Genomic DNA, 25731 nt, shown 5'->3' with positions numbered 1-25731 from the left:
GATAGCAAAAGGCATTAATTATTTAATGTAGTATGTTACATATACTAATGTAACTCATAGTTTATATTAATTTGTTATTCGAGGGTTTCGAGTACAAAGTTCAATCAAGTGGACTAGAGTACATATTTCTTGATCAATTATTATTTCTTTTTTTTGAATTATTTTTAATTGGGTATTTAACTTGTGCAAAAAAGTCCATTTGCATGGAGTGCCATTGATGCATATCTACTATATAGACATAAAGTAAATGATTACTTTGGTTATATGTTTTCATAATTGCCTTATATGAATAAGTAATGGTACTATATTGCACTGTGACACAAACACTAAGTATTACCAATGATTTAAATTTATGCTTTTTGATCTTTGTTTATTTAAGGAATGAATTATGATTATTATTGCTACCTTATTATAATGAACCATGGTATAAGAATTACTGTGTGATGTTTGATTATATTCTTTTGATTGCATATGGAGTATTTATATTTGGTCATTGCCTCATATTATATCTAATCTTAATTATAATTCTAAGATATTTTATTTATCAAGATATCTATGTATATGGAGATTTTATTTTTTGATTAGTATGTTTCAAGTTCTAACAAACTAATTAAAGATAAGATTGACTTTATCTATTTGTAGCTCTATTAACCAAGAGACCAATTTTATTCGTATATCAAGTCTATTTTGCACCCTTAATATTAACCAAAAGTCTATATTTATTATGTGTTCATCTATAGATTTAATTTATCTTTATGCGTTTTGTCGAGGAATTGCTCGATACTTTATATTTGATACTAGTCAAATACATGTCTGGACAATTGTATTTTAAACTATAAAAACAATGATTAGTCAGATGGTGACTTTATAACTGCATACTCCTTTTCAATTTTGGATTTGAAGTTCCAAATTTTGTTCTTTTAATCTATAATTTAAAGTATCTCATGTACGTGCATTAAAAATTGACATTAACTTAGTAACCTTATAAGTGGGTACTATATTGTGAAACATACTAACACGATGGTATAAGTATTGTTTGATGTGTGATTGAATTTGATTATATACCTATATACATGAAGTTGAATTATAGAATGATGAATAAATTGAACGTGAAGTATTCATACGTAACGTCTTGAAGTTCCTTAAATTAATGAATTGAAGGGTCAGATATACCGTATACGTGACCTAAATATGTCCACCAGTCACAGGACAAAAGTGATTTTATAAACACCATGCTAAGAGAAAAATGTACAAAGTATTTTGATTAGTTCTAATATTGTCTATTGGGTGCACATTTAAGACATATATATATGTTGATAAATAATTGAATTTACTCATTCCCAAAAGTGAATGAGAATTCTTATGATTAAAAGGTATATGTTTGCATGGTGATTATCATTCATGTAAAGTTCATAATAATTACAAACATGAGTACATAATATACATTTGAAATCTAAGCATAACATAAAGTTCTTGGATTTAATTTTTAGAACTCCATTAAAAAAATCCCATTAGTCAAAACCAAACTATATTTATCTAATCTTGGATTTAATTTCCCCTTGAATAAAAAATAAATAAAAATAAAATCCCAAAAATCTTATACTCCGTATTTTATTTCCCTTAGTAATACATTACCGATTACATAATATCTCGTGTATTAGTACGGGTACCTTCTAATTCCGACTAGAGTCTTTAAACAAGGTGGATAAAGTACTCCACTTTGCATCTACAGACACAAAGCGTTGAAGTGTTCCAGAGTTTGTACGGTTGTACCATCTCTAATCATCTGCAAAATCTTCTTATTTATTTCAATTAAACCTCTTTGCATTGATCTTCATTAAAAACCCAATTCAAAGTGAATTAACAAACTAAGGTTTAATTACTAAATTAAAATTCCAATTAGGGTTTGTTAAATTCCCTCTTTCGAATCTTCTGGGTACCAATGCAACACAGCTGAAGTAATTTGTTGCCTTCAATCCATTGGTAAAGTATCTTCCTTTTATTCTATCAATTTTTTTTTTGGATCCTTACTTTACTTCCACTATAAATTCTCAATTTTACAATTGTAGGAAATTGGTAATTTGCCCCAAAGATTGAATTTTTCTGGGGTTTTGATTTTTTGGTTGATAGAATTGTTTCCAATTGATACTGATTGATTTTACATTATAATAGTTTTTATTTTGGTAATGTGTTAGATAATAGAGCCATGTCTCGCAAAGCTAATCATGGGTATGATTACGACGAGGACGACATTTACGAAGATTATGATGAAGATTATGCATATGATTATGAAGATGATGACGATGATAATGTTCATGTAGAGCATTGTAAGTATTGTCTTGATTCTGAGTATTTTATAGTATTTTTAATGCTTATCGCGGCGTTGAGTTGGTAAATTAATGTAATTTATGGCTGATTCGAAGTATGCTTTACAATTTATAGACTAATTATAGAATTCTAGTTGTATGGCCACATATTAGTATTACATTGTGTATTGTAGTTATTATATGAAGAGATTCGAAAACTTCTCTACCCTTCTTATCCTATCCTCCATCATTTCCTCCCATTTAATGTGCAATAAAAGTTTGTTTGATAGTCTAGATTACCGGTGATCATTTGTACGAAAATGAAACTATATTTATCTATCCTTGAATTTGTTGTTGCAGCTGATGAAGTAGTAGTGAATAAGGAAGCAAATAAGTCCGGGGTTTGGTGCTGTTCTGTATGTACCTATGATAATGAAGAGAGTATGACTTATTGTGAGATATGTGGTGTTCTTCGTTTTCCTCCTTCTGAGGGTAGCAGCAGTAGCGGTGGTATTGATAACAAAACAGGTAATGGAAGTGTAAAAACTTAAAATTTTACTTTTGTGTCAGTATTTTGTTTGTATAATCAATTATACAGCCAATATAGTCTTTGTTTGGTTTTGTACGTATTGAGTTCATTAAGCTTAAGGATGATAAGTGGAGAATTAGTTGATATTTTCATTTATTCATCCTTTTGGGGAAGAGGACAGGATGTTTGCAACTTCTGTGAGGGTTTATCTATGTGGTCTATAGCTTCATGTGAATTATTTGAACTGTACTTTAGGGTTATGGTTTACTGTCTTCCTTTTGTCTATTTATTGTTTGTTTTGAGCCAATGTCACTATGTTTGACCATTAGTAAGGCTGAAGGGTTGGGACTTTAGCCTTTTCTTAGCTTAGACTGCCACCTGTCCAACGAAAAGATACTCTTCCATGAATTGGGAAAGGGGTAGCGTATCGGCTACATTTCTATGTGATCTTATCGCTGCTCAGCTTTGATAAGCACTAGTTTGTGCTTCAAAGTCTTAAAGTTGCCTTGCTGTGGTACATGTCAGTGTCAACATCCAGTGGCCTTCTAGTTACATTTAGGTTTCTTGTTGTGGAGTGGTTATTTATAGAATAGATCTGTTTGCTGCAGTTGGTGGCACGTGCAAAGGTTCTGGAGTATCCCAGTTGGCCAAGTCTCTTTTTGCATCAGTGTCGTGTCGGACACCCAAAATGGCTGTAGTCTCTCATCCACAGAATTTTTGTAATCTAACTGGAGAAGGCAGTAGATGCCATGACATTAAAAATGTTCAACAACATTATCATGTGTTCTCTGATGGGCAGAGTGCTTCACGTAGCTCCCGCCTCACAACTATAGGTCTGCTAGATATTCAAAAGCAAGAATGTCCTAATAGGAAATTATTTAAGATCTTTTTTTTGCACCGTGATAGTTGTCATAATTATGGAATCACTCATAATAAGGTTGCGGAGCCTTTTTACTGAATATTTTCTGATTTTACATGGTTCTTATCAGCCCCATTCAAGTTCGATGTCCCTTCACCAGATGATATCATCTCCTTGAATACAGTTAAAAAAGGTACATAATGTTGACTGCAAGAAACTTTTTTAACATTCTAGTTTACCGCTGTCGTCTCCTATCATATGCATGTGGCAGATGAGTTGTCACTTAGGCGTTAGCTGTTGCTTGTGTAGCATGTGATTTCTTTTTTATCCTTCTCATTTTACCCTCCTTTGAATCCTTTGCCACTGCGTTTTCAGTTATTAATCAAAGCATCCTTTATTGTTTGCAAAACGTGTGCTTGTGTGTGTCTAAAATGTGCGAGTGTGTGTCGTTACAGATTTCAGATAATGAAGATTCAAATAGAACGTTGATCACTTAATTATGAATCAATTTACGTAACTTTGTTTGCAGTTAACTTAACTATCAGTTTCCCGCTGGGATTAGTCATCAATGAGAATTTAATTTTTGACCTTGTAGAGTAACACTGGAGTATTCATTTTACAGATATGATTACAGGATCAAAATTCTTGATATTGGTTTAGTCATGGGTTCTTCTAGTAATTTTTTTGTTAAACTAATTCTATATGCTCCATTTAAAAAAAAAAAAAAAAAAAAAAAAAAGGTTATAACATTTGCAACGTTTAGGGGACGCACTTTTTTTAGGAGAATGGAGAGGTGGTAAAAGGGTATCAGGTTATAAGGAGATAGATAGAGAAGACATAGCTGGATTTTGTAATGCAACTTCAAAATAAGGGGAGACCCCAAAAAAAAAAAAAAAATGGAAGTAGCTGTTTGCTTGTTACCTGGCTTATCAGTGGATATTCTAACTCATTCTCCAAGATGTGTATCGTGTGTTGTTCAAATCTGAAAAGGGATAGAAAGTAAAGTGAGATCTAGTTGCTTTAAATTTGCAAATTGGAGGGTAGAATTGGTGATGATGTAAGAAAATATCTTAGGGCTTTTATATCCTGCATGGTGAGTTGACTTAATCAAGGTAGTCTTTGAGTTTGTCTGACCATCAGCTGGCCACTGTAGAGGGAAGTCAACAGGCATTCGGCCATGCAAACAATTGCTAATTTTGATTCTAATAATATGCTGGGAAATATTATGACTATTGATCATGATGCAGTTTTGATCTTTGTCAAATGCTGAGAACATATTGTGTCCAGCTCCCTTATTCTTCATACAGAGTCCCCACATCCCTCCTTTTTTTTTTGGTATCATTATCTGACACTTGGATTCACACCTGTGTCAGATTTGTATCCTGAAGTCCAAACACTGAACCAATAGAGCTATATCCTTGCCTCTCCTTTGAATTCTGAAGTGTTGTTACTAATACATTAGGGCAGTTCAGTTTAGTAGGCAAGCACCAACCTGAAGTTCTATGTGAATTCTTCGTCTGGGTTTCCAGTTTCCCTGTCTGTAGGGCCTAGGGGACAACCTATGTAGCATTGTAGCAAGTAGTCAAAACTCTTCTTGTATTATGTTTTGCCTTTCTTTTTATGGGTACAAAGTTTATATGTATTGAGCTAATTATGTCTTATATATGAATTTTTAGCTATTGTAAGACTTATAATATTTGATGTTTATGAATAGTATGCTTTCTGTTATTCCTGTAAAGATCACAAGAATTTTTTTTTGGGCCTTGTATAAATTTGCGTACTGTTGTCTTAGCGCTTAACTTTATTTATTCAGGATCTGCTGGTGCTTCCCCAGGTTTTCCTGCGAACAATACAGCTACAATGACACAGTCTAGTGCAAGACAAATTGATAGTTACATTGAAATTGAAAGAACTAAACCAGAAGATCACAGTTTTGCCTCAACTTCAAAATCTTCAAGTAACAATGGTATGTCTGAGGGTCCATCTAGCTCTATAAGATCTGAAAAGTCCCCCGCTAGGGACCCAAAATCTAAACACAATAGTGTAGGTGGGAGTATTTCTCCAGCTAATGGAGCAGAGCCTGAGAATCTTGCTAGTGACATAAATCATATGTCTATAGATAGTAAGCCTGGTTCATCCAAACTTGTTATTCCTAAGAAAAACCTGGCACAGTACAAACCTGAGAAGTGGATGCTACCTGACAATGTAGATGGTGTAATGGCTCAACTAAATCTTGCTATTGTAAGTATCTGATGCCAATTATTAGCTCTTTGGTTGCCATTTTGTTTAGGGAAAGATTATATAATGCAGTTGGTTGTACCACAGGTTGGCCATGTGGATTCTGGAAAGTCAACACTGTCAGGAAGGCTCTTACACCTCTTGGGCCAAATATCTCAAAGGCAAATGCACAAATTCGAAAAAGAATCCAAACAACAGGTAAATTATTGATATGTATCAGTTTAAAGCTTTTTTCTCTGATAATGTCTTTTTTGCCTCTCACAATTAGTTATACATTTGTGTGACCGTTTAGGGAAAAGGTTCCTTTGCCTATGCTTGGGCTCTGGATGAGAGTGCCGAAGAAAGGGAACGGGGTATAACAATGACAGTAGGTGTTGCTTATTTTGACACCAAAAAGTATCATGTGGTTGTGCTAGACTCTCCTGGACATAAAGATTTTGTCCCAAATATGATATCTGGCGCAACCCAAGCAGATGCTGCGATTCTTGTTATAGATGCCTCAGTTGGTGCATTTGAAACGGGTATGGATAATACTGGTGGGCAATCACGGGAGCATGCACAGCTTATCAGAAGTTTTGGTGTTGATCAAATTATTGTTGCTGTTAATAAAATGGATGTTGTGGGTTACTCCAAGGAACGATTTGAATTGATCAAGCATCAAGTTGGATCATTTCTTCGTCAGTGTGGCTTCAAGGAATCTTTCATCTCGTGGGTTCCTGTGAGTGCTATGGAAAATCAAAATATGGTGGCTGCAGCTTCAGATTTACGGCTAAATTCCTGGTGAGTGTGTACTTATTTAAATCACAGTCATAAAATCCAACCTTGTGCTTTCCATTACGAAGGTGTAGGTTTTTACTTTGGTGGCCAGATCTAACTGCTCAGGAACTGTAGTGGCGATTGACTTAGGCCTTAATGTATGTGGTGTTGGTTCCAATAAAAAAATCTTGAACTCTATTAGGCCTTGTAGTCTTCAGTTTATAGATGTTTGTATTTTATTCCTTGAAGATATTGGAGTAAGTTATAAAAGAGAGCAACATTCAAAGGAGATTTCTGATTGAATTATTATGTTGACAATGTACTACGTATAACACTGTCATGTTCTGGAACTCCTGTGCTGCTATCTGCTTATTGATTATGATTTGTTGTGATGCTTGATATGCAGGTACAAGGGATCTCATCTTTTGGATGCAATAAATTCACTTTGCCCACCTAAGAGAGACTATGAAAAACCCCTGCTCATGCCCATTTGTGATATTGTCAAGACACATTCGATGGCTCAGATATCTGCATGTGGTAAGCTAGAAGCTGGAGCCCTTCGTAATGGATGCAAGGTATATATCACTATGAGCTTTGAGAAAATGTCTTTGTTATAAATACCTTGACCGGCTGTGGACAATCTTTAACATTTTCTTTTCTTTTTTCCACTTTCTTTTGTATCATCCTCCTGATGGCCTACAACTCCAACTAGTATCTGACCAAGCCATGGAATTTGACCAGTATCATTACCACCCAAAAACCCGAATATTGTAGTTGAAGCCTTGAAGGCGCAGAATTGAGATAAAACCTTGATCTAAAATTAATGGAAAATCTTAAATTGAGATAAGAGAGTTATCACCCAAAAGTCTCAATTAAAGAAGGAAAAGTATCACTTATCTAAAATGACAACATTGATGGATAATTTAATGGAGAATGTTAAAATGAGATTACAGAGAAAACCTTGAAAATTGTATACAAATGTTGCAATTTGGAAAAGTTAACAAAGTAAAAGAGTTCTACAAGTTGAACTAGGAGATTTTCTGTAATTGGGTTAATTGTTTCTTTTTACATCAAGATTGAAGTTTTGCTGGTTTTGTGGGTTGTTTTTTTGTTTTTTTTTTTTGTTTTTTTTTCTTGTATGAGTTTAGGAGTTGAGTGATGAACGCGATATGGGAGGGGCTTCATGTTTCTATAATGGGCGTGCAGAAGGATGTGTGTATTTTAATATACTTGTGTCAATTTTTAGGACGAAAAAGAATGGTTATACTTATGTATGTAACTATGTATAATGTATGCTAGAATAGCAAGATGTATATGTTTTTTTCATGCTTCTCATTGGATCCCAGTATACTTCTAAATATAGATTTCCCCTTAACATGATATCATAACTCTCTCTACTTGCTCAGAATCACTGTCAATAACTCAATATTGGAATGCAGGTTTTAGTTATGCCTGTAGGGGAAATAGCAACAGTACGCTCCATTGAGTGCAACTCCCAACCTTGTGCCGTTGCAAGAGCTGGAGAGAATGTTTCTGTTGTTCTACAGGGCATTGATGCTGCTCATGTGATAGCAGGGGGAGTGTTGTGTCATCCAGATTATCCTGTGAGAGTTGCATCTCATTTGGAGTTGAAGATTCTTATCTTTGATATAAAAATCCCTATTTTGATTGGTTCTCAGGTGAGCATCATTGTAGTTTGTGTAATTTACCAATTACTAAAATTGTAATGGGAACTTATAGTTTAGTTCCTATGAAATGCAGTTGGAGTTCCATATCCACCATGCCAAGGAAGCGGCTAGAGTTGTGAAAATAGTATCATTGCTTGACCCCAAAACTGGCAAGGAGACGAAGAAAGCACCCCGCTGTCTTGTAGCAAAGCAGACTGCTATAATAGAGGTCAGATACGATTTTGCTCTGGTTTTGAGTTTTTTGTGGATGATAATCTTTTTGCAGTAGTCTTCAAGTGTTCAACATCAATAAATAGTTATTTCCTGTCATTTCAGGTAGCTTTACAAGACTCAATTTGTGTTGAGGATTTCACCAGCTGTAAAGCTCTTGGGCGGGTTTTCCTGCGTTCATCAGGAAGAACCATAGCAGTAGGGGTAGTGACACAAGTGATTGATGATCAGAAATAACAGTAGTCTCGTGGTTTGTACATTGTTATAGTTCTAAATTCAAATATTAGATTGTAGGTCTCAGATTATAAGCACACAGATGAAATGTGAGGGTTTTTTGGGCAATCAGTTGCAACTCTTACAAGGAGGTGTAAGTGTACAACTTTACAAAATAGTTCAAGTATTACATACGATTGGGGGACATCACCAGCTTTCTTGTGTAATCATCGGTTGATGATCCACCCTAATGTAATTCACAAGTTTTATTTATTTTCCATTTTTAAGCTAGTTGTAAAGAATCCCCTTCATTTATTGTTGATCAGTATCTCAATTTTTTTTTTCTCAATAAGATTAGTAATGAAAACAAAGTTGAACATTGTTATTGAAGGATCATATAAGGCATTGCAGTTTTATTAAGCGTGTAGATCTACTATGGAGTGTGGACAATAGTTCACATTAAACTTTGGCTGTTAAACATTTTAAATGCCAATTATAATTTCATAATATTGTATGGAGTGTAATACTGACTTTATGATGAAAATAAATTGTTAATACTATTTCCTTGGGATAGAGTGTAATGATTTGATGCTTATTTTCTTATATGTCATTGTAAAAAATGTCTAGAGAGTATGAAAATAAAGTAATGATTGAATTACAATTAATATACTTCTAATACAATAACTATATGTTATATACTTCGTACAAAATTGCACCAAAGAACGTATTATGGAATGGTGAGAACCTAGCCATCTTTACAGTTCTATATACAAAATCCTGTGGTTTCCTGCCTATACATATAATACAACGTATGACAATTGACAAAGCTAGGGTCTGACAAACCCTGTTTGTTCTACAAAAGGAGAAGGGCTCCAATTTTCCTCCTTGTTCCAGCATATACAAGGTACGAATTCATCAGCAGCCAGTAAACTCCCAGCTTCAGTCATATAAAATCGAATTACTCCAAGAAAGCAGAACATCGCGTGCCATACTTGGCAAGTCTGCAAGTTTAGTATACCCTTAATCAACTCCAACACTTTATTCAGAATATTCAATGTTTCACACATGTCAACAGAAACTAACCTCGAGCAACTTCCGCAGCAACAGTCGGTACATCCACTTGATCCTCAACCAAACGGTACACATCTATAAGCTGCAGCATAACAGGCCAATTATAAGAAACACCCAAAGTTTGATAGGAGGAAAGAGAATTTTAATACGATACCTCTTGTATATGAAGCTTTGAGTCTTCAGTCATAGCAAGAACAAGCTGTCTACGAATCCCCTCATCGATCAAGAACAGTCGTGTTCCGTCCTTGATGGTGTCTGTAAGGTCCAACTTGGAGGTTGCATGTTCTTTCCCTTTCCTTTGACAGAGGACAAATAAGCCAGGTGACAAGTTAGAAAAGAGAACCAGAGTTATTGAATTGCAGAATGGGAGAGTTTAATAAGCATGAAGTAACTAGACTAACTTGTCTCTAAGTTGCAATGCTGGAGTATTGCTCATCCTTGAAACATTCTCCTTTGCCAACACAATCAAATTTTCCAGCCGTTTCCACTGAAAAACCCCGTCTTTAAAAAGTACCTGATACAGGGTGAAGAAGATGAGGAGGGTATTCAGAGCAAGGGCTAGCACTTGGTATACAATTCTTATATGAAACCAACAGCATTTAATTTTATGAAGACCTATTATTGGCTTTCTATCATGCCTTTTAAAAAAAGTTTTGTAAGGTGGTAAAGAATGGTTTTCTCGATTATTGCTATGTGTTACACAGCGTCAGAATTTCAAGCTCTCAACATGATACTAGAATAATGACAACATAATAAGTGAATTTGACTTGAAATAAGCATGAGCAAGGAGGCGATCATCTAAAGCACCTGGATAAGACGATCACGAAGAGCAGGATTTGGATCTGTAAGAAGACGCTTCGCCACATATGGGTAAGCTACCTAGATAGTTCAAACAATAAGCGTATAAAAATAAATAGTCAGAATATAAAAGAGTTAATCATAAATCATCTCAGAGCTTGAATAAGCTATCAGCATGAAAATAAAAAATAAATTAATAAAATCAAGCAAATAAACTCGTAGGAATAAATCGCCTACAATTTACAGAATATAGTTAAGTCTTGGACAAACACATCAATATATGAAGTATCATTTTATATGCAGGCTAAACTTCTGAAGCAAGTCACTTGACTACCCTCTTGAGCGAGATGGACATTTCAAGTAAATAGAGTTCATTACAGATCCTCAACCAGCAATGTTGGGAAACCAGCTATTGCTAGAGCAACAGAAATAATAGAAAACTTGACAGGAAACACTATTAAAGATCCGGTAGATCCGGTTTGCCTGAGTTAGACAAAGGTGTCAATATGCATAGACATGATAGACAAATGATAAAGTATTCTTAGCTCTGCTCTCTTCTGGGACATAAGACCTATAGCTTATCATGAACTCCCTCATAGATCAAGCATATGAACCCATGAAGCATTTACTTTTCACATAAGTTTTCAAGAAGCATTTTGAATTGATTGTTTACTGAAACCCTTCTTTTTACAACCAGAATGTTTAATGATAGATGTTTCCATGATTATCTCATAAGAAACCCAAGACATATAATTCTAGTTAGGTACTTTAAAGGAAATAGAGATCTCAACACAAGTGAATCACATAATCCGAGCCATCAGGCATTCAACCTAAATCTGTATAAATATGCTTCTTTGGTCAATCAACAAACAATTCTACTAGTGGGTATTTACATTTGGCTATATACATAGCAAGGATATTGGTAAAAAGTAATTACCTCAAGGAATTTAAAATCTGGCTTCAGAGATAAGCATATTCCTTCTTGCGTCAATAGAGATCGGATGACAAGTGAAAACCTTTCTGGAATACGAATTGGATAGTTGTAAACAAGCTGATTGAATTTACCTGAAAGTCATGGTTTACAAATCTTCATTAGACATTATCCAGAATAAAGGATTTTAGATTTTAAAACTATGTCACATCAAAATCAAACTCCATAATGTGGAAGTAATTACCAATTAGCGACACCATTTTAGTCATGATCATTTTAGCTGACTTGCAAGGCGAATTATACTCAAGAGGGCACAACAACAACATAGACTTTTCTAGGTTCTCTCCTTTAGTTAGGTCACAACTCATATTTTAATCTCTAGTAGAATTCCAAATATAAATAGAGCCCAGAAAGAAACTTTAAAGGCTCAAAGAACCAAAACTTTAACTCTTTTGTGGTCTAGGGGTCATGCACCTTAGGGGTCATCCACCTCAGGGATCATGCACCTTAGGGGTCATATTATTTTTTATGAATAATCAAGGAAGGAGAAAAGCTGTAAAGGTTTTATCACGATAGGGTGAGTTTGCTCAGTCTACAGCACAAAGAACTTTGTAAAGCCAAAAGACCTGATTTTGTTGCGCGACTGACATGGAGAGTTACCAGCCTATAGTTTTTATGATCCCTAAAATACTCAATGTTGTGAGTCCATTCATGCCGCTTTGCCCGGTAGCTTGGGCAAGACCTGGTTTCACCTTTTGCAAACTTTACTCCAACAATTTGGATTATGAAAATACATTATACCTAGAGGCTAAAGTTACCTCAGTTCAATAGTATATCTTACATTTGTTTGCAGGGATTTTCACCACATATGTTAATTTCAAATCTCTTGGTTGAGATGGAAAGGCCAATAATCCTTTTAAGACATTACAAAGTTCTGTATGGATGACAGGAATCACAGGATGACTAATCAAGTTTACTAAAGATCATATGGTTTACGTACTTATCATACGGATGAGACATGTTAGACACATCATGTGCCAAAGAACAAAAAAAGTATAGGGTTACATGCAAAACACCAAACCCACCACCACACACTTGAAGAAATCTTGATTATAATGTCTCTCCAACTCCCTTACTGATGATTATAATTCAAGCATGATCAAAATACTCACATTCACATGCAATAGCAACATCAAATTAATAGATTTATTCATCACAACATCGCTTCAAAAGTCAAGAGATAATATCACAAATATAAGCATGCCCGATAGTATAGCAGTGCTCAATGAGTTATTAATCAAAGAACGTAAAATGGGAAAGGAACTTACCAGTGACACTTCTAAAATTAAATTCCGATACCCCTTTCCCAAGAGAATTCTGCCATATGGCTTCTAATGCAGGAATAATAGGAGCCACATCAGTCCCCTTTGCCAGGAAACCAAGCCTAGTGAAATCATTTGCCATCTCAGCATAATCCTCATTCACAGCATGGACGACAGCATCTATCAATATCTGTTTATTTTGCTGAAACACGACCACAAAAATATATTAATTTATGGAAAACTCCCAAGGGAAGAATATTCGTACAGAAACATTACCGATTCAGGAGCAAAAATGAAGCCATGAGGCCCATGACCAGTATCATTTAGCACAATTTTATCCATAAAAATAGAAAGAACGCCGGATAAAGGTTTCTATAAATTCAAACACTGAAATACTGAATGAGTTCATGACACGTGCCATTTAGCACAAATCTTGCATCAAATTAGTTTTTTCTTTTCTTCCAAATATGACTGCCAAAAATTTCTTTAGATATCCTTAAGAAGGAAGAGAATAAATTTGTATTGTGACCTGCTGGAAAATCCTACTCTGCATGTAGCAGCCTTAGCAGGCTTAAATGAGAAGAAATCTTATAGCCTATGACATCACATATGTAACAGGACTGACACTAATTAAACAATTAAGGAAGCTGTGCCTCCTTTGTAACTCACCTGGCTCAGCACAGCAACATTTCCGAAGTCCACATACGCTATCCGCCCATCACGCATAGCAAATATATTTCCAGGATGAGGATCTCCATGAAACAGTCCAAACTCCAATAACTGCCGCAGGGCAGCACTAACTCCAACAGTCAAAAACCCATCCATGTCAAGGCCTGAATCCCTAACAGCCTAACGAATAATAAGAACAAGTTAAAGTCAATAAAAGAAAAGGCTTCAGCAGAAAGTAATAAGGAAAATAATTACCCCAGTATTTTCAAACCTGAGGATCAGTACATCGAATTCCGTCAATCCATTCCATCACAAGGACGCGAGAGCCAGAATACTGCTTGTAAACTTTAGGAATTTTGACAGTTGGATCATCTTTAAAATTCTCTAAAAACTCTTCAATGTTACGAGCTTCCTGTAGATTATCAGTGGAGAAGGGGAACATTATAATGTCATACTCAGTACTATAATTGTGTCAGCTTCAGCTAATATACATTTCTTAAATATGACATAACAGAAGTATTTCCTCTCAAATTAATGAGCTTAAATCCTGTATATCTTTCGATAAAAAAGACAATGACAATACACTTTCTTCTATCAAACAAACAACTAATTTGTATAGCATTTAGAGAAACAGACATGGTTCATTCAGTAGCCAAAATCACTAAATCAAATCACTTATAATAGCATATTAAGAAAATCTTAGAAGAGATCTTACCAAGGTGTAATCAAGTTCTTCCAAAAGCTTCTCACCAAATTCATCAACAATCAACTCAGCATTGCAGCCTAGTTTCTGAATGCTGATGCCATTCAAAAATGATGCAAGAGTACGGAAGAGAAAAAGGTCTCGATATATTATTGGCTCTATGTTAGGCCTTTGTACCTGCAAGTGCACATTTACACGTCTCATTTAGAAGTTCTTAGATTTTGTTCCAACATGAGTGTAAGTAGTAGAAACAGAACAGGCAGGGCCATATGAAACTTTATAGAATTGCTATGAAACTAAATTGGAAAATACTTCGCCTTGCCACAAAATATTCCTGAAACATGAGACTTCCAAGGTTCCAACAGAAAGACTAGGGTTGAAGAAAGTGGGGCAATTTGCTACTTTTTTTAGAGAAAAATATTTAAATAAAACTGCACAAGTTAGTATAAGAGAAAGTGGAGCAATTCCTTGATCACTTTTTCTCTTTGTTCTTCCAATAACTACTTTTTTTTTTTTTTTTTTTTTTTTTTTTTTTTTTTGTGAGGAACTTCCAATGACTACTTGGCTAAGAGGAAAAGTTTCAGTATTATAATATTTATACATGAACAGGAAAGGAACACAAATGACATTAGAGTTTCTTAGTAATACAGTGATTGGGCTCAAGATAGCTACAAAAATGAGCAAGAAACCATTAACAAATATAAATTTTTTAATAATTCTGGAGCCAACCATCTTTTTTCCAAATGTATATGAAGATTAAAAAGGAAAAGATTGTCAAATAGACTAATAGTTCCCCCAAGATATAAAAAAAAAAAAAATAAATAAAAAAAAATAATAAAAAAATAAAAAAAAAAAAAAACTAATTGATGAAACAAGCTTGTGGACAAGATTAGAAAGGCATTAACAACTCTCATAACATAGGATTATCAACAGTCTATTTTTTCTACTAAATAAAGACAGGAAAATTAAAGACATTGGATGCACCTTAATAGCTACGTCTTCCCCAGTGGCACGAAGGGTGGCTCGATAAACTTGACCCAAACTTGCAGCTGCTATTGTCTGTGATGAAATCTTGCTGAATATGGCCTCAAGGGGCTGCCCTAGATCCTCTTCTATGATTTTGAAGGCAACCTATCAGCATTGCCAAATAATTTTCAGCTTTTGACTATCATAATGCAAATGAATAAACAATGTCTATCTAGCCATATGGAGCCCGCTTACCTGATTAGGAAATGGTGGAACATCATCTTGCAAAATACACAGTTCGTTCATGTAATCTTCTCTGATTATATCAGGTCTGCTAGCAAGAACCTATCATCAATGTCAGCCAACAACAAAAGCAACTAATAAGAGGACTACGATTACCAGCTGAGAAACCACTTAACTGCAATTAGAGCTAAATAAATTGTGATTCAGCAAGGACATGTCAATATCTATAGACTCTACTTGAAAGCTCAATGTTTAATTCCTATTCTACTTCTTTATTGAATATCTGAATGAAGGGTTGGATGAGGAAAAATCTGCATGCCATTGATCATTCGCAGAAGTATTGTAAACGAAAGCTGGCAACAATATGAGAGTGATTCAATGAAGTAATGAACAGGGGCCTAGAAACACAAAATTAATTGGATAAAGATTTAGCCAAAACCATCTCTAGCCAGCAAAAAACTGATCTTCCTTGTACTCATAAACCCTTAAGCCTACATTTTGTGGCCTTATAACAAGTTATCGCCTATCACCATCCCAAGATGAGCTAATCCCCTGAAATTAGATAACCACCACTTCAAAGACACAGAGACATCTTTTTTGCATATTATGTTCAAGTAGCTGAGATTAGGTTTAGCAAGCCAACCTATATCCTCATGGAAAACATTTGACTTCAATTCATTAAATACTAGCAATTTATGCAGCCACAAGGTTTAGGTGTTGCTTAATTTGACTGAAAAAACTCATTTTATAGGCAACAACACAATCAATTTATCTACTCCAACATCACACCTATAAATTATTCCATAATTATACTACAACTTTTAAACTTAAAAGTCCAGAAATGAAAAGGACTAGGCTAAATAGCAAAGAATTTTAACACCAAAAGTTCACTAACCTGCCCAGCTTTAATAAAGGATGGCCCTAAGTCACATAACAGATTCCTCAGCTGCCTTGCTCGATATGGCACAACTTCCTCATCTCTACCAACAAAAAAATCATATGATAATGTAGCCCAATATAGGCCTAAGTTCCACACTATCTCAACGCCACGTTCAACCAATGACAAAATTGCACCTCTGGATTCCAACACCTTACTCCTCACCTAACAATTAAGGCAAACAAAAACTGTCAATTTACCAATTTACTATCAATACAAAATCAGATCAAACAATCAGACCATGATACCCATTATGCTAATTTATACCAGCACCAGGAATATACTTTGTATGCGCGTTTTTAATCTTAAACGCATTGAAACTTCAATTTCACCTTTAAGCAACCCAAACCCGGCCTTAAACCACTACATAAGTTCAGCGACATGCCACCAAAATTTAGCCTCAAATTCATGCAATAGAGCCTTACATGCCTACATCAGCTACATAATTAAAGTCACATAATCCTATCCTAAGTCCTTAGGCAAAATGTAAGGCTTGAAGATCAAAAATGCACTGATGCATTAGTATCAATAACACAAACAACTGAAACAAGTACAGCAGAAAATGTAAACAGCTATATCATCCCTTTCTTCAATCCTTAATGAATTCGAAACCGAAACCATACCCAGTAACCAAATTCACTAGCAAGTAAAAACCCAATAACAAAAATCAATTACCATCAAAAATCAAAAACTAATTAGCTCAAAATAACAATAATTTAATTAAAATTCAGCATAATACCGCCTCAGGCGTATACTTGCGAAATGGTACACAAACACCACGTTCAATATCAAGCTGATCCAAGGCACTACTTCCACCATTTTTATCACTGTTCTTGCTAAGTTGCAATGCATTTGCTCTAACAACTAATGATTTTGATGGGGTTTTAAAAGAAATGAACTGGGTATTGAATTTTGACTTGAAATTTACTGATTTTGAGAAAAGGGGTGAAGGGAGTGAAATTGAGAGAGATGGGGGTGAATTAACTGTACAATTTGAGGATATAAATTCCATGATAAATAGATAAAATTTAAATCAACATCAAAAATCAAAATCAATAAAAACCCATGAAAAAAGAGAGAGAAATTGGATTAAACATGGTAGTTTGGGAAGTGAAATTAATGAAATTTAGTACTTTGTGATGAGCTGATGTAAGTTATGATGAATGTGTGATGAATAAAGAACCACGAAAAAAAGGAGGGTAATTTGGAAATGTTACGAAAAAGAGTGGATAATGGGAGTTGGAGTCTTGGAGATAGCCTGATAGTTGATCCTCTTTGTCACGTAGTTGTTTCAAGGTGCAATTTGCAACATGTTTGATTGTAAATTTGTAATGTTTTGGTGTTTACTAGATACTCTAGACTTTTCGAGTTTTATACAATTTCTATTACTCTCCAAACGATATACTACGTATTTACTACCACCCCTTTTCTCTCTCGTCAAATTCACACAACCAAAACTACTTAAAGAGAACATATCTTTATGATACGGAATATGAGCATACAAAAGAGGACAAAGGGGAATAGTATAGTGTTGAAATGTTAGTTCATCAAGTGGAAAATCAAAAATATTTATTAGGTAAATACGCACAAACCAAATAGAAAGGCGGATTATATTTTTTTAAGGCATACTCCACAATACATAAAGTGCTCCTATCAACAAACAGAAGGGGACAAAGGATAACTATATCGTTGAAACGGTAATTCATCAGAAGAAAACCAGGGATACTTATTAGGTAAATACACACAAAACCAAAGAGAAAGGCAGATTCTATTTTGAGGCATACTCCACACTACATAAAGTGCTCCTATCACCTGGCTGGCAATGCCCGGGGAAGAGGGGAGGAGGGGATTTGTCATTGATAAGAATCGAACCTCGCATCTCTCCACCCCAATAGAAAACCAGGGATATTTATTAGGTAAATACACACAAAACCAAAGAGAAAGACAGATTCTATTTTGAGGCATACTTCATACTACATTAAGTGCTCCTATCACCTGACAATGCCCGGGGAAGAGGGGAGGGGATTTGTCATTAATAAGAATCGAACCTTGCATCTCTCCAAGATGGATAATACATAACGATCAATTTTACCAACTCATAGGAGATTAGAGCATAAAGATGGCTGGTTCAACTTAGTAAATTCATGTACCCAGAAAACAGGAAATACACAAACCCTAAATGTACCTACTCCCCATAATTAACCCTACAAATTAAATCTAAGAGCCCTTGACAGCAGTTGCATCATCTGTTGATAAATCATCTTCGTCATGGTATATGTTCTCAGCCATCTGCCATATTTGAAGAATGTTATCCTCGGCAACACTAGCAACAACCCAATCTTCACACGGATTCCATGAGAAGTCGGAGATTTTGCTGGTATGGCCTCCATGAATGAAGAGCAACTCCGGCGGACCATCTTCAGCATCCTCTGGGGTTTGTTCTTCATCAATTCTGCGAATTAAGAAAAAATTCAAGCAGATTTAGAGAAAGCTAGAGTTTTACCTAAACAAGGAGCAGCAACTACACTGACTCCCCCTCAGACACTATACAAGAGAATGCATCACTTGATATTCATGTAGATTTTCTTCTCACCAAAGTAACATACAGTTTATAGCTCATTTAAACCATATGCTCTAGCAAACATATAAACTTATTTGCAGCTATTCCATATTCAATTTTAGGGACAAACAAAAACATAAGTAAAATTGACCACGAATTTCTTTAATTTTATTTAAACCTAACGCATGCACATCACCCATTGCTCCACACAAATGTAACAAAAGATAGTTTTAAAAAAATTAATTCAACAGAACACAAAACATATTATTTCTTGATGATGATAATCTTATACATGCAAACAAAAGATAGTCACTGGCCTTACTGCGGCAGTGCAGCTCCAGTACTTCATTACTCCAACGCAAGGACAAACAAATGACTGAATAAGCCCTCTGTACAAGGTAAGTGAGCTTCACTCGGGCTTGCCAATTTAATTACTTTTAAAAGTGGAATTCTATTTAGCTTTTATGTCATCTTCAAGAAAATAAAAATAAAAACTCATTCAAACTCCAAGAGACATGCAATACAGTCCGCTACCACATAAATGGACTGCAACTAATGCATTAGGAATTTCGAACTCCAAGACAAGTCTACATTTCTAAACCAAGTCTGTGATTGATAATATGTCATTCAATGATGTGACAAAAGACGTGCAATACACCCCCCACCATTTCTGGCAGCTAACTGCCTATGCATAACTTAGCAAGTTAGCGGAATTAACTTGTTTGGTTTTCTCCAGCAATTACTGAATAAAATCACAATTGACACTTCAAATTCTGATTATATCTACTATTTACTTGCCCGAATAGACATTTAACATCAAAAATAGGAATTTCAAGGTACTTGCCAAAAACTGATTATTCCTTTAGTCTATAAAGTATGCACCAACAAAGCAAGAGAAGACATGCACAAAAACCACACAAACAAACAGCAGTTACCTGCTAAGATCCCACACCATCAGTCTCCTACCAAGACAACACGAAGCCAAGATAGTCTCATTTTTAGGACTCCACCCAACTTGGAAGACCTCCTCCCTGCCACATCGTACACATTTCACAATTAGATGCCAAGTAGCAGAGCAATGCCTCACTAAATCATTGAATGAAAGTATGAAACTTCAAAGTTCTGTGATAAAGGGAAACAAATAGGAAAGAATTGTTCATTCTTACTTGTGACAATCAAAAGTATGCAGTGCAGTGTTGAGTTTCCTTAGATCAAACAACTTGACAGTCTTATCAGTTGAACCCGTAGCCACAACCCATTCATTAAAAGGATTAAAAGCCAAGCAATTCACCTGACAGATTGAAAATAAAATCATGTGAACAAGTATAACTTAATTCCAGAGAGGACAAAACAGCCTCCAGAAAAGGGACTGCTTCAAGAAACAAAATTACACACCAACAATTTTTTTAGCCTAACAAAAAAGACAGTTTGTGAATTCTATGAACAATGAAAACAACCCAGCACAATGGTACATTCTTACATACACAAACCAAATTTCATACATTTTAAAAATCATTAAACAAAGCGCCAAGAAACAATTCTTTTTTCTTTTTTCTTTTTTTTTTTTTTTTTGGGGGGGGGGGGGGGGGGGGGGACAGGTTGAGGGCCTGACCACAGTACAAAAGATCACAACCTGAGTCAGGCAACCATTAGGGGCAGCCACTGTTGCCTAAATAAGTGGAATATTATAGAATAATTTATCATATTGCAATTGAAGATTATCTGGGCAAATAAAAGAGTGATTTGGCTCACCTCAATGGCAAATTAGGTTTCAAACAATATCCATATGGATATGTTTTTTTCTATCTAACCCAATTTACAGATGATTTTCTAACATCAGAACTCCACATATTTTATGTATTGCTTTTTCAATATACAAGTTACGTCAAGTATCATGTGTTTAAGGTTTAGTCCTAATTTGACAGTTAACCGAAAAATAAATTAAATTACTTGTACTATTAATAAAATTTTAAAACCAGTATATTCTGGGTCTTAACTGTCATAGCAATTATGTTTTCCTTTCTACTCCTATGTATCAAAAGGATATGCCTTTACCAACTACGTCATTCCACGAGCTGAGAATCAAAGTTATACGAGTCATATAACTTAATTTGGGAACTCTGACCATTTAGCCAAAAGAGAAAGTGAGAACTGTGTTTAAAGGAGAGATTATGATGCCTATATCTGTAGGCAATTTATAAATCTTAGACCAATAATCAATGTAGGGGAGCAGAGTACAGAAGAAAGCTTTAATTAAACCAAAGCCACTCATAACAATATTCTGATGATAAAATTGCCTGCAACCCCAATAACAATTATGGCTCACCTCACTTTGATGGGCAATAACAGACTGGACAGGCTTGGTAACTGACGGAGCTCGAAGGTCCCATATAAGAAGATACTGATCATCTCCGACAGAGCCAAATAAGTATTCATGTCTCAAATGCCATGAAACATCTTCAACAACACCTTCATGAACCTACATATGCAGATCACTATCATCATGATGTTGTATCCAAATAAAGAAAATTAAAGTGCGCCCATAAAACATCACTAAGAAGATAAACACACCCCTTACGTGCACCATTGTTTTCATCTGATATACTGTAATTTACAGCATTTGGTACATAATAACCAAAAAATGAATAAGTTAACAATAATAACAGATTCACAAATAATATTTGGCCATCTTAAGTGAAAGAAAATTTAAAGATACTAAGCATTTTAATCTGTGAATCGCAGAATTTGCAAAAGCATATAAAAAGCACGAAACAATTTTTAGTTTGTCTGACAAAAAGATATACCTTAAATATTTGCATTGCATCCAGATTTTTGTTTCTAGGAGTCGCATTTATGTCCCAAAGACAAATCTGAGCATCATCAGAACCACTCAATAAATGGCCCTGCTTAAATTTACTCCATGACAAACCATAACCTTCAGTGCTGTGGCCTCGTAACCTCAAATCCGGATTACATGCACCATCGAGTGGTGGCTTTGATGGATGTTTACTGTAGTCAAATATATATACTTCTGCACTCACTGTTTTGGTGGCAATTATGAACGAATTCTGAGGCATATAGCGAGCCCGATTAACCTCTCCATCATGGTTTATCTGCTGTATAATTTGTACCTGAAAAAACAGATAGAAGCATATTAATGTAGCACAGATGATAATATCTTAACTCCCAAGTTAGCTTTCTATTAAAGGCAAACAATATAACAATCTTCATCGATAAGGGTACAGCTATGTACAACACGATATTTTAAAAGCTCATTAAGAAATGAGTATCATGCATTCATGCAAATTGATCAATGAGTTTATAATACTATCCAAATGAGTTCATAAGAAGTAGCATTGTACAATAGTTACTAGAAGATGGAAAGACATGGAATTTAAACATGGTTAATATGAGACCATAAAAGAGCACTAAAGTCTAATAAATACTTTGCCCAAAAGAGTTGGTCAAAATATTGAGGTCATTTAAGCGTACAGGGATTTAAGCATTTATCTAACAGAGAAAAGCAACAACATCCAAACCTTTGCAAGGTTAACAAATCAAGAAAAAAGCATGTTGCCACTTTAATTTTTTATAATAAAGTTGGGGCTAAATCAAGCAATCACAGCAAAATACTCCGTATTAAGGAAACATATCAATAAATAAATAAGTAGCCTTCTTTAATTTCTTAACTCCAACCATATCAAATACTTGGTTCACCATAACAGCAACAAGCAAGTGTTAAACCTGGCACATTTGGTCGTCAAACTCAAGATAATGAAGTAATTTGATTCCAAAATACCTTCTACATTTCCTTATTGTTATTCTTATAGAAACAATTACAGATTTCTTGTGCATTCGAATTCAGCATGTTATCTGAGCTTCCACACTTTCAGTAAACAATTGGCACTTTCTAAAAACACCGAATATCCACAACAAGCATGAACGCATGACTTGGAGCCTTGGGAGGTTGGGACCAATAGGGTACAGTATCATGGGGCAAACTAACAAGGTCAGATCATGAGCAACAGATAAGGGTCTAATATTATCGGGTGGATCGAGTAATTCCAGCAGAATCAGCAAAAAATTGGCAATACATCCATCGTTATCAATAAATGAAACTAACTTTTGACCCTAGCAGTCACCAATAAATGAGCCACCATTTTCCTGGGATTAATACAATATCTAATTGAGAGCAAGATTGTGATCCACGAGCATTTGGCAGGCTCTTCATGGCTTCAAGCCTGTATAGCCTGTGGGCATCGCAAAAACATAAAGCTAGGAGCCAATGTGAATGATAGTAGATAAACCAACTAGGCAAGGTGAGCATAAAATCATTCCATAAATCCATATGTGAAACTTGTTTTTCAATATACCTCTCTACTCCATATTACTTGCAACATACCCCTTGGCCCCACATTTTGTGAAGGAAAATTGATTGTGAAATGAGCAAATTGATCGAAATAAATTTAGCAACGATAACTTATAGGTTACCATGTCCCTGTATTTAAATTATTTTGATTAATTTGCTCATTTAAACAATCAAATATTATTCTTAAAATGTGTTCCATAAGGGTATGTTGCAGGTGATATGGAGCAAAGAAAGTATCAGCTTGTGCACGTTGCCACGTTGATTGGGTATAAATCTTTATATTCCTAACATGTAACATCAAATCAATATTTCAATTAATAACTCCACACAGAGAATGACACAAATGTGAGCAAATGACCGTGAAAAGACAAAAATCCAAACATATAAATAAATAAAAGAGCCAAGAAGAAAAGGATACCTTTCCGTTGGCACAACCGAATCCACCCATATCAGACCGTTCGTCATCATAATGCCGGGCATCATTCTCAGCATCTTCAAGTGGGAGTTGAACCTGAGCCAACATAAGATAATTCGGCTCATTCTCAGAAGTATGGGTCCCCAGAATCATCTTCTGCACCGAGTAATCCTTCCCGGGAGGCTCATCTCGATCGGGGAGCCACTCAACAGTAAGAGACGGCCACTCAAGCGCGTGAGTGATTACCAAATCATACAAAAACGGGGTATTCTTCTTCCATATCTTGTACTCCTCATTTATCAACCTCTCTTCAATCTCCCCTCTCATCTCTTCCTCATCCTTCCCCATCAGAAACCCTTGTCTACCCAAAAACCCTAGAAACACCAAAATTCAAACTTTCAGCAAAAAATAAAAAACCCCAATTTTCAACTTCTCATCAACAAATCTCAGTTCTTTTCAAAATCACTCACCTTTTTCCAATCAAATTAAACACTTCAGTCTTCACACCACAATTCCTGAAACCCTTTACCCTAAAAACAAATAAATCAAATTCCAAAATCAAAATCAAACCACAAATCTACAGATTCACATCAAATTAAATTCAAAAACAAATTCACAAAATACCCACAACATTAGCAAAAATGGCAGAATTTTTACCCTAACAAAAGAAACTACAGTAAGGAAATTAAAATGCAAATAACAGTTAAATTACCAAATCTAAGCTACCGAAATCAACAGAAAATCAGAAACAAAAAAAGTAGATAAGAAATAGTCACCTGATGAGAGAGAAAGAAACGGCAACTGCGGTGGCGGGAGCGGCGAGGAGAGAGAATGGAGGGAGATGAGAGAGAAAGTAAGAGAAAGAGAGAAACTATAAAGGGAGGTTACGGAAGAGTGAGGTATTAGAAGAAGCGGGAAATCCTAGTGTAAAACAAGAGGGCTTTAAGGTTATGGCTAAGGGTTGGGTCATGGGTGATTTGATCTAAACCACACTCTACACGATCTTCTGAAACCCGATTTTAAAACCAACTATTCATTGTTTGTTTTGCGTTAATAATAAAGGGTGCGCTCGATAATATGTTTTAGAGTAATTTTTATTGTCTTGTCTTTGTCAAAACACTAGTTGATTCAAATAATAGCGTTTGATAAGGTAGTGGAGGATGGTAATTTTCAAGTTTTTGATGAGTGAACTTGAAAACTAATAAGGTAAGTAAAGATGTTATTTTGAAAATATATATCCTGAGACTATGAAGAAAATATCCACCGTGTATTATTCTCTATGCTTGAATTGGTATTAAATGAGGAAATATGTAGTGGTACTATGATCAAATAATGGATAGGGAGCAATAAGCCAAATATGATGATGGGAAACAACAACCAAAGTCCAAGCTGAGGAAATAAAAGGGGAGCAAAGATGGGTCAAAGAAGGCCAAGGTTGCACATAAAATGTATATTTAGGGTTAATTGGTTAAGTTACAAAGTCGAACAAAAAAGAGAAAATGAGGTGGATCATGGTGAAGTATAAGGCTATCATTAGGGAGGTGCTACTTATACCGAGAACAAGAATAGATTTGTTCTCTATATGTTTGTTCTCTATGTGGCTACAGGGCATTGGAGCTAAAATGGTGATGCCGTGAACAAGTTGCGACATTTGTGAAGGTCCTTATTTGTTAATTGAAAGGGGTGATCAACTACATGTTATGAGGCAGCATTGAAATCATCAAAAGAAATAACAAAAAAAAAAATTAAAAAAAAAGGATTCCTATTGGAAATTAACATACTTTATCAAGTTTTCACTTTTCTTGCATAAGAAAACACATCAACAAGAGAACGACACACAAACTTAACTACGTAAACAAGTGAACTATAACCAAAAACAAATTGAACTATATAAGGGATGACATACATTTGAGACGAGGTTAAGGTCCCTTGTTGCATGTCTTGAAAC

The 25731-nt window shown here is 35.1% G+C and overlaps 3 protein-coding genes across 7 annotated transcripts; 1 reads left to right on the top strand and 2 right to left on the bottom strand.

Annotated features, from left to right (window-relative positions):
* The first annotated feature begins 1713 nt into the window (after positions 1–1713).
* On the top strand, positions 1714–9121 carry LOC145642017 (uncharacterized). 5 transcript variants are annotated; one of them, XM_081693065.1, is made up of 12 exons: positions 1714–1983; positions 2196–2327; positions 2667–2834; positions 3444–3668; positions 3825–3887; positions 5508–5935; positions 6020–6130; positions 6225–6712; positions 7095–7263; positions 8128–8367; positions 8450–8584; positions 8692–9121. In XM_081693065.1, the coding sequence occupies exons 2-12, from the start codon at positions 2207–2209 to the stop codon at positions 8821–8823; spliced, it is 2280 nt and encodes a 759-aa protein (XP_081549191.1). In that variant the 5' UTR covers positions 1714–1983; positions 2196–2206; the 3' UTR covers positions 8824–9121. The 5 variants fall into 5 exon arrangements, with proteins under 5 accessions (XP_081549191.1, XP_081549192.1, XP_081549194.1 ...); XM_081693066.1 differs by lacking the exon at positions 3444–3668; XM_081693068.1 differs by lacking the exons at positions 3444–3668; positions 3825–3887 and having other exon boundaries at positions 5529–5935.
* Positions 9122–9432: 311 nt separating this feature from the next.
* On the bottom strand, positions 9433–17660 carry LOC145642016 (protein ACTIVITY OF BC1 COMPLEX KINASE 1, chloroplastic-like). The gene is made up of 14 exons (XM_081693064.1): positions 17179–17660; positions 16398–16604; positions 15515–15604; positions 15278–15424; positions 14306–14470; positions 13862–14002; positions 13591–13770; positions 12928–13123; positions 11606–11733; positions 10678–10749; positions 10272–10384; positions 10025–10166; positions 9883–9952; positions 9433–9800 (listed from the first exon to the last, which is right to left on the bottom strand). The coding sequence occupies exons 1-14, from the start codon at positions 17449–17451 to the stop codon at positions 9739–9741; spliced, it is 1986 nt and encodes a 661-aa protein (XP_081549190.1). The 5' UTR covers positions 17452–17660; the 3' UTR covers positions 9433–9738.
* An 848-nt stretch (positions 17661–18508) lies between these two features.
* On the bottom strand, positions 18509–24716 carry LOC145642015 (histone-binding protein MSI1-like). Its single transcript, XM_081693063.1, has 8 exons — positions 24560–24716; positions 24254–24313; positions 23787–24157; positions 21804–22130; positions 21326–21478; positions 20166–20290; positions 19935–20030; positions 18509–18891 (listed from the first exon to the last, which is right to left on the bottom strand). The coding sequence occupies exons 3-8, from the start codon at positions 24129–24131 to the stop codon at positions 18657–18659; spliced, it is 1281 nt and encodes a 426-aa protein (XP_081549189.1). The 5' UTR covers positions 24132–24157; positions 24254–24313; positions 24560–24716; the 3' UTR covers positions 18509–18656.
* Positions 24717–25731: the final 1015 nt, after the last annotated feature.

Source organism: Chenopodium album, chromosome 8 (assembly GCF_948465745.1).
Source record: "Chenopodium album chromosome 8, dcCheAlbu1.1, whole genome shotgun sequence".
Lineage (NCBI taxonomy): Eukaryota > Viridiplantae > Streptophyta > Magnoliopsida > Caryophyllales > Amaranthaceae > Chenopodium > Chenopodium album.
The sequence above is the reverse complement of the archived record's forward strand: the minus strand, read 5'-3'. Positions and strand labels throughout refer to the sequence as shown.